Consider the following 19,310-nt stretch of genomic DNA (forward strand, 5'->3'; position numbering starts at 1 on the left):
CTGTTGTTCCATGTCCAGTTCTAACTGTTGCTTCCTGACCTGCATACAGGTTTCTCAAGAGGCAGGTCAGGTGGTCTGGTATTCCTGTCTCTTTAAGAACTTTCCAGAGTTTCTTGTGGTCCACACAAATCAAAGGCTTTGGCATAGTCAATAAAGCAGATGTAGATATTTTTCTGGAACTCTCTTGGTTTTTTGATGATCCAATGGTTGTTGGCAATTTGATCTCTGGTTCTTCTGCCTTTTCTAAATCCAGCTTGAACATCTGGAAGTTCACAGTTCACATACTGTTGAAGCCTGACTTGGAGAATTTTGAGCATTACTTTACTAGTTGTGTGAGATGAGTGCAATTGTGTGGTAGTTTGAGCATTTTTGGCATTGCCTTTCTTTGGGATTGGAATGAAAACTGACCTTTTCCAGTCGTGTGGCCGCTGCTGAGTTTTCCAAATTTGCTGGCATATTGAGTGCAGCACTTTCACAGCATCATCTTTTAGGAGAGAGATGAATTAATACCAAGTCCTTTGAATTTTAGGCTATTGTAAGTAGTACTCTGGCATATAGTTTTGTATTAATTATTGCACTTAGGGCTAAGCATAATGGAATATTGGATCCCAGTTTGAGTCTTATTGTGTAGTCAGGAATATTAGTCATTTTAACTGCAACCTTTTCAGCCTAAGTAAAGTTTAAGTTTATTATATCTTTAACATACTTTACACTGAAAATTTTATTGAGTTATTCATATGACCTTGATGGCTGGCACGAAATTTCACAACTCTTGCTATTGTTTAGTCACTCAGTCGTGTCTGACTGTCTGTGACCCCATTGACTGTAGCCCGCCAGGCTCCTCTGTCTATGGGATTTCCCAGGCAAGAATACTGGAGTGGGTTGCCATTTCCTTCTCCAGGGGATTTTCCCAACCCAGGGATCAAACTCCTGTCTTCTGCACTGCAGGCAGATTCTTTACCTCTGTGCCACCAGAGAAGCCCCATATGGGTCACCAAATGTCATGGTCTGAGCAGGGGTTGTAAAAGAATTTCCAGACACAGAGTGTTTCAGAAAAGAGTTTACTAGAGCAGGGGATGCTGTTAGAACATTGGGGGCAGCTCAAGGGAGCGCTCATGCTTTTGTGGGCTAGTACCCAATTTTTATAGCCTCAAGACAAAAGAAAATTCCTGCTGGAAGGATGGCATTAGGTGATTGGTTAGGTTGGGTATTTTTACCTAATATGGGGTTAGGGAGCTGGCCAGTTTAGATTAGTGGGGCTTATGGCAACGGTTGGTATGAGGCTCCATCAGTTCCAGAGATGACCTTGATGCAGGGCTCTGCATCTGTAGCTTTGGTACAGCCTGTGACTTTGCTGCAGGGCTCCACAGAGGTGTCATGAGCTATTTGGTAATGTGCCTCATACCTACTGCTTTTAATTGTTGGTGATCCAAAGGTCATTCTTACTTGGATGGAGAATACTTGCATGTGTAATTTTATTAAGAATTAGTAGAAAAGGCTGGGGCCAAACCTATGTGTTTATGGAGTTAGTAATCTCATCTAGGTATTTTTAGTGCCTTGCTTTATTTATTGTTAGAGTAACAAACTAGGTTCATGGAGATCCCTGTCCATCAAAATTTTGTGGATTTAAGTAGCATGCTAGTGTTAGTGGAAGTACTTTAGGTTCCTGTGAAGGGAGTGCGTTTTTCTAGCCCGTGGGTTTTTGTTGTTGTGCTGGGTTTCTGTTGCTGTGCAAGGACGTTCCGTAGTTGTGATGTTCGGGCTTCTCATTGCAGTGCCTTTTCTGGTGGCAGAGCACAGACTCCAAGGGCACAGGCTTCAGTAGTTGTGGTGCATGGGCTTTAGGTGCTCACGGCATGCAGCATCTTTCCAGACCAGGGACGGAACCCGTGTCCCCTGCGTTGACAGGTGGATTCTTATCCTCTGTACCAAGGGGGAAGTCCAGGTGAGTAGGTTTAAATTTAGAGTTTTTGGTGCTTGAAAATTTCATTTTGTTAAAAATCTTGGCTAAAGTATGTCTTAGTTTAATTTGTAATTTAGATATTTCTTATAGAAAGTAAGCTTTTATGTACTTACTGGAAACTTGGCAAGATTAGTAATAAATATATATTGTGAGGTGTACAGGAGCTAAGGGGAATTAGCTAATTTTTATTTGGAGCATGAATGTATGCATGTATTCATTTTCTTATGTATTTTAAGCATTGACTAATATCTATGGCTCTTGATATTGAAAAATAATATTCAATATAGGCTCGGCTATATGTTGCCTGACTGTGTCAAGGACTCAGATGGCCATAGCTGCCCTCACATTTAAAAATATCAAAAGTATGACACCATAGTTATGTGTGCACATGGGCTGATTAGTCATTAGTCCAAGATGTCTTATTTAAGAGGAAAGGTTGGGAGATTTTAGGTGAGATGGTCCTGAAGAAAGAATCAGATGGCAGATACAGTTCAGTTCTAGAAACCTCCACGTATTAAGATGGGGCCAAAGCAAGAAGAGGGGCATGTTTGTGAATGAGTTGCAGACTTCTCAAAGCTTGGGATTAAGGAAGGTTGTTGGTTGTGATAAGTATGGTGACTAGAGTTGACTTAATGGAATTTGTACAGTGAGTATTTTGTTCTGTGTAGTTATATTCATAGTTTGTACTCATGCATGGAGTAAACAATGTATAATTATACATAGACTGTATCATGTACAATCAAGTATGGATGTACTAATGCACTGTAATAGGGTAGGTCATTTATTATCTGAAGTGCACAGCAATGTGATCCCTAGAATTTCTTAATGCTGACATAGCGCCTGATAGTAAGTTTACTGTTGATGTGCACCTTTCAGAGAGTAGTTTAGGTAGAATTCCAGCTTTGGGTGCTGACGGTGGAGCTGGACCTTCTTCCTTGATGTTGTGGGGAGGTTTTTCTCCTTTTCTGGGTTACAAGACTGGAATGATAAATGAACTACAGAGATTCTTCATTTTAGGTTACTTTCAATTAAGATTGTAAGTAGCCTAAGTAGAGAATAAGAAAATAAAGGATTGATGCTAGTTGTCTAGTGATGATAAATGGGTGTTTAACTGGTTATCCTCCAACTCTTTTACGTTGGTAGGTCTGCTACTAGAAGTCAGAATGAGCACTGGTTGAGGGGTCAGAATGTTATGCTTTGATATATGAACTATTGAGATAATTGCTAGAATTAGGATGGAAAATAATAGAGCTAATATGCCACCTGTGAAAGTGAAAGTCCCTCAGTCGTGTCTGACTCTTTGCGACCCCATGGACTATACAGTCCCTGAAATTCTCTAGGCCAGGTTACTGGAGTGGGTAGCCTTTTCCTTCTCCAGGGGATCTTCCCAACCCAGGTATTGAACCCAGGTCTCCTACATTGCGGGTGGATTCTTTACCAACTGAGCTATCAGGGAAGCCCAACCACCTAAATTATTGGAATGGTATTGAGGTGATAACATCAAGTTTCTGAAATTTAAAAGGCTCTTAATTTTGCCAAAAGCTACCCTAAGACAGAAAAATGATTCAGTGGAAACCATGGGAGCCTTTAGTGGAAGAGCTTCCTGCCAATGCATGGAAATGGCCAGTGTCAACATCATTAACTGACTTGTGTGTTGATAGGAAACTGATGTAATTAAATATTCTGTTATGTTAAAAAAAAATAAAGATAGCCTGAACCACATCATACTTATATATTTCTTCTGTCCCTTCTCTTGATCATATCTTTTTAAAAGAGATTGATTTGGGCAGAAAAAAGAATTGATCCTGTATTCACTTAGGCAAAATAAATCGGGGCATTTTGCTTTGAAACAAAAAAAAAGTGTGTGTGTGGTGGGGGGAGCAAGTGGGCCGGAAATCTACTCCCATACATTAATAAGCAATACAAAACAAAGTAGTTATTTTGCAGAATGACAGAATCAAGTGGAAGGTTAAAGCAATGATCAAAATAGGAAGACCATCATGTAAAGAGATCCTGTAAATTGTTTATATCAGCTTGTACTCTATTTCTAAAGCTGTTTTTCAAAATAAAAAGTTTTAGTTGTAAATGTAATACCTACTCATTATTTTTAAAAGTGCAATTTGGACATTAAACATTCTATGGAAAATAAAATATCCCATCACCCAGAAATTATAATACAACTTGGTACATAATTTTACAAAGGTTTTTTGCTTTAGGTATATGCATTTTAAAACAAAAAATAATTACCTTTACCATCTAATAATGTCATGGCAATATTCCATGTTATTGCTGTTGTTCAGTCGCTCAGTTGTGTCTAGCTCTTTGCAACCCCATGGACTGCAGCACTCCAGGATTATCTGTTCTTCACTATCTCCCAGGGTTTGCTTGAACTCATGTACATTGAGTTGATGATGCTACTTAAACATCTCATTCTCTACCTTCCCCTTTTCCTTTTGCCCTCAATCTTTCCCAGCATTAGGGTCTCCACTGAGTCAGTTCTTCTCATCAAGTGGCCAAAATATTGGAGTTTCAGCTTCAACATCAGTCCTTCCCATGAACACCCAGGACTGATTTCCTTTAGGATGGACTGGTTTGATTTCCTTGCAGTCCAAGGGACTCTCAAGAGGCTTCTCCAATACCACAGTTCAAAAGCATGAATTCTTTGGTGTTCAGCTTTCCTTATGGTCCAACTCTCACATCCATACATGACTACTGGAAAAACCATAGCTTTGACTAGATGGACCTTCGTTGGCAAAGTAATGTCTCTGCTTTCTAATATGCTGTCTAGGTTTGTCATAGCTTTTCTTCCAAGGAGCAAGTGTCTTTTAATTTCATGGCTGCAGTCACCATCTGCAGTGATTTTGGAGCCCAAGAAAATAAAAGTCTGTCACTGTTTCCATTGTTTCCCCATCTATTTGCCGTGAAGTGATGGGATGAGTTTTTTGAATGTTGAGTTTTAAGCTAGCTTTTTCACTCTCCTCTTTCACCTTCATCAAGAGGCTCTTTAGTTCCTCTTTGCTTTCTGCCGTAAGGGTGGTGTCATCTGCATATCTGAGGTTATCGCTATTTCTCCTGGCAATCTTGATTCCAGCTTGTGATTCATCCAGCCTGGCATTTCACATGATGTACTCTGCATCTAAGTTAAATAAGCAGGATGACAATATACAGCCTTGATGTACTCCTTTCCCAATCTGGAACCGTTGTTCCATGTCCGGTTCTAACAATTACTTCTTGACCTTCATGAGGATTTCTCAGGAGGCAGGTCAGGTGGTCTGGTATTCCCATCTCTTTAAAAATTTTCCACAGTTTGTTGTGATCCACAAAGCCTTTAGTGGAGTCCATGAAACAGATGTTTTTCTGGAATTCCCTTGCTTTGTCTATGATTTAACAGATTTTGGCAATTTGATCTCTGGTTCCTCTCCTTTTCTTTTTTTTTTCAAATATTTTCTTTTTTATTTAAATATAAGCAGCATCCATCTCTACAGAGTATTTTCTTTCATACTGAAACCTCATCTTAGCTTTTAGAGGTTAAATTTTCCTTTGAGAAAACAACTGTCCCACCCTACTTTCTTTATGGACTACTGTGGCAATTGACTGCCAGTACCTTATCTTCCTCCTTCCACTGGTATGTATCCTCAAATTCTCTCATCTTTTTTTTAAAAATTAGTTTATTTTAATGAATATATTTAATGATAAAAGGTACAATTCACAAAGAAGATAGACATTATAAACCATTAGACACTTAACAACAAAGAAACAAAGATACATAAAGCAAAAATGAGAAGAAATATAAGGGAAAAGAAAAATATATAATCATAGTGAGACATATTAACATTTCTCTGAGAATATTTTATCAAGTGCAGAAAAAATAAGAACAGGAGCACCTTGAATGATGTCATTAATAATTTAAATATAATAGATTTATATTTAATCTTATATCCTACATAAATATATTTAGAATGTTGTATCTCATGTGTTCTTATTAGATTTCTATAGGACATTTTGAAAAACTGGCAAAAAGAGAAACATCTTTAAATTTCAAAAAATAGAATTCTTTTGTGATTGAGTTACACATACGCACATATATTTTTGAAATTATTTTCCTTTAGTTTATTATGATTGAGTATGAGATGGATGGCATCCCAACTCGATGGACCTGAGTTTGAGTAAGCTCCTGGAGTTGGTGATGGACAGGAAAGCCTGGTGTGCTGTAGTCCATGGGGTTGCAGAGTCGGACATGACTGAGCTGAACTGAATTGATAGGTTATTAGAAGATACTGACTGTAGTTCCCTGTGCTATACAGGAAGATTTGTTGCATATATATTTTTAAAAATTAGGAATCTAGCATTCTATTCATAGTAAGTCAAATAAGTGGAATCAAAATGTCACTAATTTTTTAGTTTGGAAAAATTCATAGGTTTTCTAAACTATATATACTATACATATTACATATATATATAAGCTTTTTTCTACTACTTAAAGGTTTAAGGAAGAACATCCCAAAAAAAAAAAGATGGAGAAATTGGAAAATGTAAACTTAAATGGGAACAATGAATATGAAATAGAGAAAAAGTGAAACAAACTAGATAAAAGATCTTTATATAGTCCAGTTGTTTTTAGACATGACTGCTCATTAGAAACATCTGGAACTCTGGTGAAAAAAAAAGCAATACCTGTGCATTTTGTATGTTTCAAAAAATTCCAAGATAATTCTGATATGTATCTGGATTTTAAAAAGTAATTACAGGTTTTTCTATTAAGTGGTAGTTTTGGTGATACAGAATTCTATTATTTTTCTGTTGACCAATCATGATACAATGGTATTAAGTGAGTAATGGTCACATAACCACAATAGTAAAAGATGTTTACCAGTTTTCACAATCAACAGCCAGACCAAAAAAAAAAAAAAAAAGATAATTACAACTGCAAGCCATAATGAAAACATGATTAACCTAACAGTATAAAACAGTTACATACAATTTGGGGAGATCAAACAGAGTGATGTAGTAAGTGAAAGTGCATACATGCATATGTTTTCGTCTGCTCAGTCTATGTCATTTGGTTGGTGCATTTAATCCATTTAAGGTAATTAATGATATTTATGACCCTATCAGTAATGTGTTGAAGGCAGTCCATGGGGACATGCTGCAATATATGGGGTCACAAAGAATTGAACATGACTGAGCGGCTGAACTGAACTGATCAATAATGTATGATCCTGCCATCATTTTCTTAATTATTTGGGGTTTATTTTCTGTAGGTAGTCTTTTCCTTCCCTTGTTTCCTGCCTAGAGAAGTTCCTTCAGCATTTACTGTAAAGCTGCTTTGGTGGTGCTGAATTCTTTTTAACTTTTGCTTGTCTGGAAAGCTTTTGATTTCTCCATTAAATCTGAAGGAGAGTCTTGCTGGGTAAAGTCTTCTTGGTTCTAAGGTTCTTCCCTTTCACCCCTTTAAATATATAATGCCATTCCCTTCTGGCTTGTAGAGTTTTTGTCAAGAAATCAGCTGATAGCCTGATGGAAGTGCCCTTGTATGTTATTTGTTGTTTCTCCCTTGTTGCTTTTAATGTTTTATCTTGGTCTTTAGTTTTTCCAGTTTGATGATGTGTCTCCGTGTGTTCCTCCTTGGGTTTATCCTGCCTGGGACTCTCTGTGCTTCTGGGACTTGGTTGACTATTTCCTTTCCCATGTTAGGGAAGTTCTCAGCTATTATCTCTTCAAATATTTTCTCAGGTCCTTTCTCTCTCTCTCCTCCTTCTGGGACACCTATAATGCGAATGTTGGTGCATTTAATGTCGTCCCAGAGGTCTGTTAGGCTGTCTTCATGATTTTCATTCTTTTTTCCATGTTCTGTTTTGTGGCAGTGATTTCCACCATTCAGTCCTCCAGGTCATTTATCTGTTCTGCCTCAGTTATGCTGCTATTGATTCCTTCTAGTGTATTATTCATCTCTGTTTGTTCTTTAATTCTTCGGCAAACATTTCTTGCATCTTCTCAATCTTTGCCTCCATTCTTTTTCTGAGATCCTGAATCTTCTTCACTATCATTAACCCTTTTTCTGAGAGGTTGTCTGTCTCCACTTCATTTAGTTGTTTTTCTGGGGTTTTTATCTTGTCCCTTCATCTGGGACATAACTTTTTGCTTTTTCATGCTGATTAACTTTCCGTAATGTGGCTTTTTTAAGTCACTGTGGGCCTGTGGTTCTTCTTGCTTCTGTCTGCCCTCTGATAGAGGAGGATGGGAGGCTTTTGTAAGCTTCCTGATGTGAGGGACTGGTGGTGGGAAAAACTGGGTCTTGCTCTGCTGGGCAGGGCCTTGCTCAGTGAAGTCCTTCAGTTCAGTTATCTGCTGATGGATGGGGTTGCACTCCCTCCGTGGTAGTTTCTTGGCCTGAGGTGACCCAGCCCTCAGGTCTAAGGGTTCTATGGTGGGCTCTATGGCCAGGTTAATGGCAACCTCCAAGAGGGTTTACGCCAAGGGGGACGTTCCCATCCCTGTGATGAGCCCCTGCCAACCCACGCCTCCAAGGAGGCCCTCCACCACTAGCAGGTAGTTTTGGTTCAGTCTCCTGTGGGGTCACTGCTCCTTTCCTCTGAGTCTTGGTGCAGGCAAGGTTTTGTTTGTGGCCTCCAAGACTGGAGTCTCTGTTTTCTCCAGTCCTGTGGAAGTCTTGTAATCAAGTCCCACTGGCCTTCAAGGTCAGATTCCCTGGGGATTTGTAGTCTGTCAGATCCTCAAGCTGGGAAGCCTGAAGTGGGGCTCAGAACCTTCCCAACAGTGGCAGAACTTCTTTGGTATTATTTTTCTTCAGTTTGTGGCTCACCCACCTGGCAGGCATGCGATTTGATTGTGGTTGTGCCCCTCCTACAGTCTTGCTGTGGCGTCTTGTCTTTGGATGTGGGGATTCTTTTTTTGGTAGGTTCCAGTATCCTCCTGTCGATGGTTGTTCATCAGCTAGCTGTGACTTTGGTGTTCTTTAAGGAGATGAGTGCATGTCCTATTTTGCCATCTTGACTCCTCGCCTTTTCTAAATCCAGCTTGTAATTTGGAAGTTCTCAGTTCATGTCCTATTGGAAGCGTAGTTTGAAGGATTTTGAGCGTTACCTTGCTGTCATGTGAAATGAGTCTAATTGTGCAGTAGTTTGAACACTCTTTGGCATCCCCCTTCTTTGGGATTGGAATAAAAACTGACCTTTTCATTATCAATGACTATAGACCTTCATGATTGTTTTAATTTACTGAAGTTGATTTACAATGTGTTTCTGGTGTATGGCAAAATGATTCAGTTATACATATATACACATACTTTTTTATATTTTTTTCCATTATGGTTTATTATAGGTATTTGCTGTGCTATTCAGTAGAACCTTGGTCATGATTATTTTAAATACCTATATAGTATTTCACTAAATGGGAGTTATCAACTCACTTAACCAATCCTTCCAAGCTTTTCATATTATAAACTTATCTTTGCTTACTTGTCTCATTTTCTTAGGACAAATTCCCAACAGTGATGAATTACTAGTTTAAATGATAAATAAGGTTTTTAAAGGTTTTGGGAAACTGCTCTTTAGGGAAATTATACTGATTCACTCTTCTGAAGATAAAAAAAGATTTAGAGCACTTTCAAGTTCACCCTGCTCCTTGCTGAGTTAAAATTGTCAAGTAAGTTGATTGGGCTAAGTGCAGAGATTTAATGGGAAATATGCTGTAAGGAAACATGCTCACGTGCACTGGTGTGATGTCACTTCAGTCGTGTCCAACTCTTCGACCCCGTGGACTGTAGCCCTCCAGGCTCCTCTGTCCATGGGACTCTCCAGGCAAGAATTCTGGAGTGGGTTGCCGTGTCCTCCTCCAGGGGATCTTCCCGAACCAGGGACTGAACTTGTGTCTCTTCTGTCTTCTGCATTGGCAGGCAGGTTCTTTACTACTAGTGAGTGCCACTAGTCAGAAATTCTGTGGTTGATCTGCTGGCCAGCTCATCTTCAAGCCATTCCCAGCCCCTTCTCCTTTATCATTTAAAAATAAAGGCCACTTTAAAAAAAATAAAAAAATAAAGGTCACTTTAAACAATTCTGCCCCTTACACAACTCTGGCCAGTAGGAAGTAAGCAGAAATGTGCTGGAAAAGCTTTAACCCTCCTGACAAGAAGGACAGACATGCCTGAAACTGCCCCTCTCCTACATCTGGGTGTAAACATGGGATCTGAAGCTGTGGCAGCCATATTGCAACCATAGAAAAATGCCAAGAGAATCACTTGTTCTGTCCAACAACAGCAACAGACAAACTCACAGACTTTGTTATGTGAAAAACACTTTGTTTAGAACATTTTTAGTTTTATTTTGTGTTACTTGCAGTTAAAAAATTACTGACAGATGAAACGCTGCATACTAAAGCATTGGTTTCTGAGTTATAAATAATCATAAATATCATAATTAGAAATATGGAAATAATCAGATATAATTTAAAATAGGGGTAAAATATGTGTATATAGCAAGAGATGATGGAACAGACCCTTCGTAGTGAAAGCCACAGACACCATTAAATACATTTAGGAGAAAGGAATAAAGTAAGTTAACTAAATAGAGAAAAGGGTAGGATACATGTCAGAGGATTACCGTGTTATCAAAACATGTTTTCTTTTCCTCCTAGGCACATGGCCACACTATATATTTCCCATCTTTCCTTGTAGTTAGTTGAGAGCACAGATCAAGTTGTTGCTAAATGAATGTGAACAGAAATAATGCCAATTCTGGGCCTGGCCCACAAATACCCATGTTCTCTCTTTCCCCATCCACTGGCCAAATGGAGAAGACTTTGAGCAGAGGTACAAAAACAGAGGGAGCCTGCCCTGAATTACTGTGAGGAGCAGAGCTCTTCCTCCAACCTCCTTAGAACTGTGATGTGAGCAATACTATTTTACAGTGTTAAGTTCCTGAGACCTTACTTATTATAGCAGCTAGCATCATTCACTATAACAGGTGGGAGCAGGGGAAGGGGAAAAAGGAGACTAATGAAGAAATAAGTGAAGTCTATGACATGAATGGTAAGAGTGCTACCTGTTTGTTACACAGGTTCCCCAACCCGACACAACCTGTCCTTTTTATGACACAGATTCAGCAAAATTTTCAGTATTTATGAGGAAATCTTTTTCTTTTTTTTTTTTAAACTCCTTTCTAAATCCACTGGTTTCTGAAAGCCTGATATTCCTTGGAAGAGTATAATTTTGAAACTGTGACACTGTGTTCCTAAAAACCTGGTCATGGCGAAAGTATTTGTGAAAGCTTAACATCAATGTAAGTATATTTAGAAACAAAAATAATCCCTTGTTAAACAACTTCTACGTTTTTGGGTTATATGCTAAATGAAGTTTTCCTATAAACCAATTAAAACTCAGTAACAGACCAATCTCTATGCCTGTCTAAATGGTGATACAAAGTTCAAAACCAATTATTCATTACTTACCAAGCTTGCCTTGTCCTAATGTCCATGACATAGCTATTATTACTATCAACAAAAGTACAACACACAAACCAACTGATAAATTATATATTACATGTTTATTAAGGGTACAACTTTTATGTAAAATTTACATTTTTATGAAAAATCAAAAATATTTACAAAATATTTTAAGATTTGCATTGTTGTAATTACAACTCAAAGTAGTAAATAACAATTCTTAAAAACTCACATTTGTTAAGAGTTCTGTGTTTACAAATTCTTGGTTAAAGAGGCAGCTACAAAGTTTATCACTATACATAAGCAAGAACCAGCTTGCTAAAATACATCTCCCATTGAAAATCTATTGGTCTTTTTTTACACCATTAGTGGATTCTTAAATGAAAAAATCAATATAAACTCATATGGCTTCAAAATTGTAACCTGCACCCGATACAAATTTATGTACCAACACTTGGTATGAAGACTGGTAATTAAGAAAGTGCAGAAGTATAACCATTTCATTAGTTTGTACATTTTAAGGTAATACTTGATTAAAAACAAACCTGGTGAATATAATGGTGTCTATCCAATAATAAAATATTAACTGCCCAATAAAAGCAGTTTGACTGCAAAGCAATTAGTTAAGATTCCAGTAAGGGACTGTAATTGGCATTTAAAAGGGTACAATATGTTAGAAATTCTAATTCTGTCCAGTATCTAGTAAAGACGAAAATTTTAGCAAATTGTCTTATGTATTACTTTAGTCAAATCTAAATTTAGAATGGGGCTAACACTGAATATATTAAAAAAGCACATATTGTGTTATATATATATATTGCTAATGAGTAGATTTTCTGCTGTATTTAATATAGCAAGATGTTACATAAATGTATAGAGGGAGGGATTTTCCTTTCTGTAGAGCTTAGGAGAACAATTAGTGATTCTATATAAATTTACTAGATATAACACAATTTATTACTTCTATGCAAAATGCAGGACACTGGTACTTATCCTTATAAATAAAATTCCCATTTGTAAATTATGAAACTGTCCAAAATATTTACTTCCTTCAATTAATCAGGATTTATTATAAAGTTAGGTTTTTTACTATTTAATATTAGTAGTTTATTTTAAGAAATGCTTAACCCAATCCATCATTTCAAATAGTTTCCTCATTTTTAGTAGGTGGTGATTAGATAAGAAAAAGAACATAAAAACTGCTAATTTTTCCAAGTGTTGAGAAATGCCAAAACTGATCTTTTCTAAAGCATGTTCCTCACAAACTACTACAAACTCATGCTCACATCACATTCAGTAAATAAATATATAAATTTCCAATAATAAGAGTGAGGGGAAATGTTAAATTGAGAGTTAAAATGCCAGTTACCAATTTACCATTACGGTTTTGCAGAATTTTTTGATAAGGTTAAGATGGAACATTTGAAGGTAATCTTTTTCCCTGTAAACATATGCCATTAGTTATATTTCTCTAGTGGCTACAGTGTAACACTAAAGAAGGGAGCCAGGGTTCTTAAGTATAAATTGTCCTCTAGTTATTCTGAATTCCCATTGCAATTGCAACCAAAGAGTTTTATAAAAATCGCAATTATCTTGTAAAAATTCTTGACTAAGGTTCTGAATACAAAATCTGGACTGTGAGGAAAAAAGTGAGGCACATGAATGAACACAAACTGGATAGGCACATTTCTGGGTTTTGTTATTGTTTTAAAGGCACACATTATGCAATCCATATAAAAATAAATTAAATCTACAGCATTAATTCATCAAAACAATCACAACTTCTATAAAGTTAACTGCAGAAGCAAATTTCTCTGCTGTCATTTGCAAGCTTATTTTAAAACACATTGCACTTGAGGATTAAAAAACTCATATAAAACACCATTTACACTTTATTAATATGTTTATATGAGAATCAAATTATAAATTTTGCATACACCTTGGACTCTGGTCTGATTACTTTATGGCACATAACTCAATTTGATTGAGTGTTATCAACATTATCCCAAACTTAGAATTCATGTTCTGTTTGTATCCATTCAATATCAAACTTAAAAGTTTAAAAGCTATCTCTGACTCTAAAAACTTATAGAAAGCTAAATTATTTTGTGCTTGCTCTCCTGAAATTTCAGGCCTTATATTACACTATAAGCCCCTTTTTCAACATAGACACTGAAGATAACTTAAAATTTCCAGCCTATAAAAACTTCATTTTACTGAGAAGCTGAATAAATGTGCTTTCCTGAATATTGCAGTTGATCATTTACAGCGTTGAAAATCATTTCAGTGCTATTTCTTTCGGTGACTCACTTCAAAAGTGCAATTTAATGTTTGTAGTCAGCTCTTAAAGATATAATACAAGTCAGAATAGTGTTTGGAAAGAAAAATAATGCAGAACGGCAGGTGTGTACTGCTCCCTTGAGGCAACCACTTTCCCAGGCCCATCAACAATCCGCCAGGTATCGTCCTGGAAAACACCAAGTAGACCTTTGCAATTATAATTTCAAATGAACTCAAAGGAGGACATTTTCACTGTGGTTACAGATACAAACCCCAGTCCCCATCTGCTGTTTACAGTACATTAGAACCAGATCACAGGTGTTCAGCTATACTGACCATGAGTACTCTCTCTCCCAGGCGTGTCTCTATCTGGCACTTTGTACCAAAGGTCAAAGGAAACACTTCCATGCCTTTAGACTATAAACTACTTGAAAGTCATTTAGTAACTGGTAGAATATAAATGTTTCCCATGTACATGAAAAAGCTTAAAATCTCCCAACTTACCAGTGGCAAACCGCTTCTTTACTAAGGAAAGCCTGTAGCCAGTGCCCACGAGCTCAGTATCCACTCCTGAAAGGGTACTTCCCTCGCTGAGGAACTGCACTGCGAGTGTCGTGGGTTTACTGGGTCCTTCTGAGAGATCAAATTTTGCTCTGAGGGACCCAGAACCTACAGGAAAAGAACAAAGAACTTATACAGGATACTATATTTCACACCAAAAAAGGCAAATGAGTAAGTAAAAGCTAAAAAGTCAGTCCTATCGCAAGTTCTTTAAACCCGTGTAAATGAATCATTGTCCTGTTTTCAAATCAGATTTTAGTCAGTGAATCTGAATTTTCATTAAGTAATCTTAGTCCATGCTTCTCTTTGACTTAATAACGGTCTTCAGAGGGATTTACTATTGATGTTCCTACGCTCTGTGTGTGTCGAAGTGAGTCAAAAGATAAGTAAGGCTGAGGGCAGGAAGGAAGTAAGCCCTGGAAGCGATGAATGGGAATGAAAGCCAAAGGGAAATGACTGCTGCGTACCATGGGGTGGGAGAGGTTCAGAAGCTAAGATAGCTAAGATTGGGAAAAGCTGTATCGGTAATTACCTCTGTATTCACCTTTCTTTTTAAAATCATGCCAAATATGTCTGAGGGGCTTTCTTTTCAATGTAACCATTTATTCCACATTCCTCAGTCTGGCAGAAATAGTATATAATTATGAATATTATAAATGCTGCAAAAAAAACTATCAAAGGCTATGGACACAAAGCATATAAAATGCTGTGGGGATGATGGTGTGTATTTCAGGAAAAGGTAACTACAGGTGCAGAGATGGGAGAGCTGACAGCACGATGCATTGAAGGTAACTACATCTACCAGAAGATCCGGAGAACAGACGTAGGGGAGCAAAGGGGCAGAAGATGATATTAGACTGGGAGCTAGGAAAAGCTCTATGTATCTTTACAGACCACGATAAGAAATAACCACAGGGAGCCGCCAAAGACAACGAAGAGAAAACATTTCAGGTAAGAATCTTAGAAGGGCAGCAAGCTACAAGATGCAAGTAGGGACACCACCCAAAAGTCAATAAAATGGTCTAGGACTCTAGGTGACAGGAAAAGTGTATTTGAACTACATTGAGGGGAAGGAAAGAGGAGAATGAATTTGGAAAACAGTCAGGAGTTAAAATCGAACGGTAAACAGGAGGAGGAGCCTAGGAGGGAGGGTTCCCAGGCTTCTGGTTTTGAGGAAAGTAGACAGAATCGCTGGGTAGAAACAGTGACATTCTGCGATTCCCCGTACAGAAACGGAACACCAGAGAGAGAAATCTGAAAGAAAATATAACAAAGACACATCCTATACTACTGCACCTGGTGGCACACAGACCAGTTGGGAAAATGAATTGCTGTCTAACTCTTAGCCCGTGTCCAAGTCCTCCTTAAACTTTTAGTTTGTGATAACGCAACTCAGTTCTGTGACAGTGCAACCACAGGCCAAGAGCAGTCACCAGGGCAACCCTTAAACTTCAGAAGTATTTCCTGCTCCTCTCTGGAGCATAAAGCCAAAATAGAAACAGATTTCTACTTTATAGTATTCTAATTTGGGGATCTCTTTTTAAAGGTTGACTAACCAAATCAGAACCACATTTGTAAGATGTTTCCATTTCCTCACATAGTCACTCTGATACCTGAACAGCAGAGGGAAACTATAATTACAATACCCAGTTAGAAAATTTGTATCCTGTTTTTCAGAGAACAAATTCTCTTCTTGGCAAATATCTACAATAATATGGGGAAAATATACCCTTTCTTCCTTGCTAACTGGTTGTACTTCCAGTCAACTAGGAATTTCAGTTTTATCTCCTAGCCATACAGCTAGAGTAAAAATCAGTACATTTGCCACTTGAACATAGGCAACATTTAAGGACCAAATATGAACAAAGGCACCAGAGATTAGCTGGGTTATTTCATCCAATGTGTGGTTCTCTAGTAGTAAAAGCCTAGTTCAGCACAGGAGGTGAACAATACAAGTATGTACCTGGTCTTCTATGCAGAAATACCTTTAAGAAAACTACTGATGATATATTTTACATTTTAATCACATGATGCTTAAAATGTTCAAAAGGAAAAGTGAGTAAAACTTGAAAAGCCAAAAAAACCTACGTTTAACAGGAAAAGTTATTGGAGATTCAATTAGGCATTCAAAAGAGGTAGGAGAAGTCTCCTTTGATTAAGAGAAACTGCAATTAAAATGTTAAAGACTGTCCTGGGAATTATATTCTAAATTGAGTTAGAGGATATACTGCTGCTGCTGCTAAGTCGCCTCAGTCGTGTCCGACTCTGTGCGACCCCATAGACGGCAGCCCACCAGGCTCCCCCATCCCTGGGATTCTCCAGGCAAGAACACTGGAGTGGGTTGCCATTTCCTTCTCCAATGCATGAAAGTGAAAAGTGAAAGTGAAGTCGCTCAGTCGTGTCTAACTCTTAGCGACCCCATGGACTCCAGCCTACCAGGCTCCTCCGTCCATGGGATTTTCCAGGCAAGACTACTGGAGTGGGCTGCCATTGCCTTCTCCAAGAGGATATACTAGGAGTGATCAATTAACTAGTAGAGACTTCTCCTTTGCATTGTGAACACAAACAAATGCAGACATGGTGGGAGGAGGCAATTAACTTGCTTCTCCTTGAAATAATGATCACAGAATTAAAGGCTGTTAATAGTTTTAATAAGGGTAAATGACCAAGGAAAGGTTCTCTTGCGAAAGAGTAAGCAAGATAGGCAAGGGGAGTTTTTAAAGCCTGAAAGCTTCTGTACTATTTCCGGGAGGCCAGGCAGACCCTATTAACAGAATGAACTAAAGAGCATGTTAATTAATTAGTTATCAGTTTCAATTATCAGGTTTCCCAGACGTCTATAAATTAATAGGTATCTTCTCTTAATGTTAGCACATGAACATAAGGAACATTTACATTAATATTTATAAAGTTATAGCAAAACATTTTCTCACAGAGAAACATTTTCTCACATTCAATCTAGAAGAAAAAAATGTGTTCTCTGCATCTCAGTTGGTCCACTCTTCTTTACGGTATTAACTTCCACCTAGTGGTCAGTTCTAGAACTGAAGGCATGAAATTCCAGGAGAAAATTTCCCATAAACATGCCTAAAAGATCCATTTTCAGTGCCATTACATTATAAACAAAAAAACCATGCACACACTTACCTCCATTTTCTGATTTTTCTGAAATACCAGACAGTTTCCAAAAGGCTTTCATCTGTTCTGCATTCCTGTAAGAACAAATATCTTCAGCTAATGTGTCTAGTATAATGCCTTGTACATGGATGAGCACTCCAATAATACATTTTAAATATTTCACTAGAACTAGTGCTAAATTTACTTTAGAATAGTATCACTGGTGAGAATGTGTTTATCAATAATATAAACAAAATACTATTATTTTTCTTAATAAGTAGGTATTTACCAAATTATATAATTTCTATTGATCAGAGAAAGGAAAACAATGTATAGGTGATCAACTACCTTCATTACTCAAGGAAAATAGTTTTATTATTAAATGGTGAAGCAGTATAAACAAAGAGTAGTTAGAGTATATACTAACATTAATGGAGGAAGCAAGAGAGGCAGTTAAGAGATGGGACTAATACTAAACACTAACCAGGTAGGTTTTCCTATAGATATGCTAGATAGTATATTTAACTCTGTAAAATAATTATCTTTATTTTTAAATGAAAAAGTTTAGAGAAGTAACATGTTTTGAGGGTAAAGTAGTACTGAATCATTCAAGTCTGGGTGGGGACAGCAAACCAGTTTGTTTATTCTGGCTTGAAGCTACTGTAGCTTGACTAGTAAAATGTACCGTACATCATATAACATGATTTCTATGTGAAAATACACTAAAAATTTTCAAACTTATGACAACTTTCAGAAATTGGGTCCTATGACTGGGGGACTGCAGACAGAAATTTAGTCGGAATCCAGAAGTCCACTTCCTTACCATATTGCAGGGGGGAGGGACTGCATGTGTGTGACTCCTCCGTCCACTGGCACCACCACCTGTATGTTGGACAGCACGCTTGGCGCCACCATAGCTTCCGGGTTGTACTTATAATCCACTCTAACATCTGTGGTGCCAGCACTGCATTTCCAGTATGTTGCCAGATTCAGAGGAGTGGACTGAATACCATTTGATGATACCTTTAAAGAGAGAAGAAAACAAACAACTGCCTTTGACCTACAAAGTAAACAAGTCATAATGACATATACATGAACACAAGAGATCACACATTCAAAAACAACAATGAGGGAGTTGTCTGTTGCTAGGTAGAGTGAAGTAGGCTCATCTCAAAGGTATAAGCATGACTCTCAAAGTGTAGACATGGGACTGTTTACATCAAAATTTCTGTGATGCTTGTGAACAATGTATATTCTGCTGGCTCCAAATGCAGAACATCTGATTCAACAGGTAGAGAGTACAGAAATCAGGGTGTTACCACATGATTCTTATTTATGCAGGTAATGTTTGAGAATCTCAGCATTCAACAGAAAATTCTAAGATTCTTTATAAGAGTTTAGATTTAAAACAGAAAAACTGGGTCACCATGCAGTTACACAAGCCTGGAGTTAGAATACTCCAAGCTTCAAATGAAATTTTAATCACAATGACTTACTCCTTTTCAATGAGACCTACTCTATCATCCTGTTTAAATTTACAATGAAAATTGCATCTTCACTCTTTCATATCTTATTACATAGACTCCTTTCTCCATAGCACAATATACATTATTTACTTACTATGTTTACTATCTTCCTATGCTAGTCATAGTAATTAGCAAGCATTGAATAATAAATACTTGCTGAATGAATGATAAAATACTTGTAATAAACTTTAAGCCAACTTAAGTGGCAGTACTTTTTTATTCTTTTAAGTATCCATTTCCTAGAAACATAAATCATTTTTAATACAGCTACCCTATTAAAAATTCAAACAAGACATAAGTATATGAAAATAGGAAATTTATCCCTTGGCACTTACTCCCCACTGTTAACCTCATGGTACATACACTTCCAGACTTTCTAGGGATGCAAACGAGATCTGTCTCAT

General features: G+C 37.4%; 1 protein-coding gene across 1 annotated transcript in view; it reads right to left on the minus strand.

The window, feature by feature from the left end:
* Window positions 1–11,504: 11,504 nt before the first annotated feature.
* The window catches only part of FCHO2 (FCH and mu domain containing endocytic adaptor 2), a 129,250-nt gene continuing 121,444 nt past the window's right edge, over window positions 11,505–19,310 (minus strand). Inside the window, exons 23-26 of the mRNA XM_043488544.1 lie at window positions 18,204–18,403; window positions 17,411–17,475; window positions 14,207–14,371; window positions 11,505–13,889 (exon numbers count right to left, since the gene is read on the minus strand). Coding sequence (XP_043344479.1) covers window positions 13,867–13,889; window positions 14,207–14,371; window positions 17,411–17,475; window positions 18,204–18,403 — 453 coding nt within the window. The 3' untranslated portion in view covers window positions 11,505–13,866. The remainder of the gene's footprint in view (window positions 13,890–14,206; window positions 14,372–17,410; window positions 17,476–18,203; window positions 18,404–19,310) is intronic.

The sequence above is a fragment of the Cervus canadensis genome, chromosome 16, assembly GCF_019320065.1.
Source record: "Cervus canadensis isolate Bull #8, Minnesota chromosome 16, ASM1932006v1, whole genome shotgun sequence".
Lineage (NCBI taxonomy): Eukaryota > Metazoa > Chordata > Mammalia > Artiodactyla > Cervidae > Cervus > Cervus canadensis.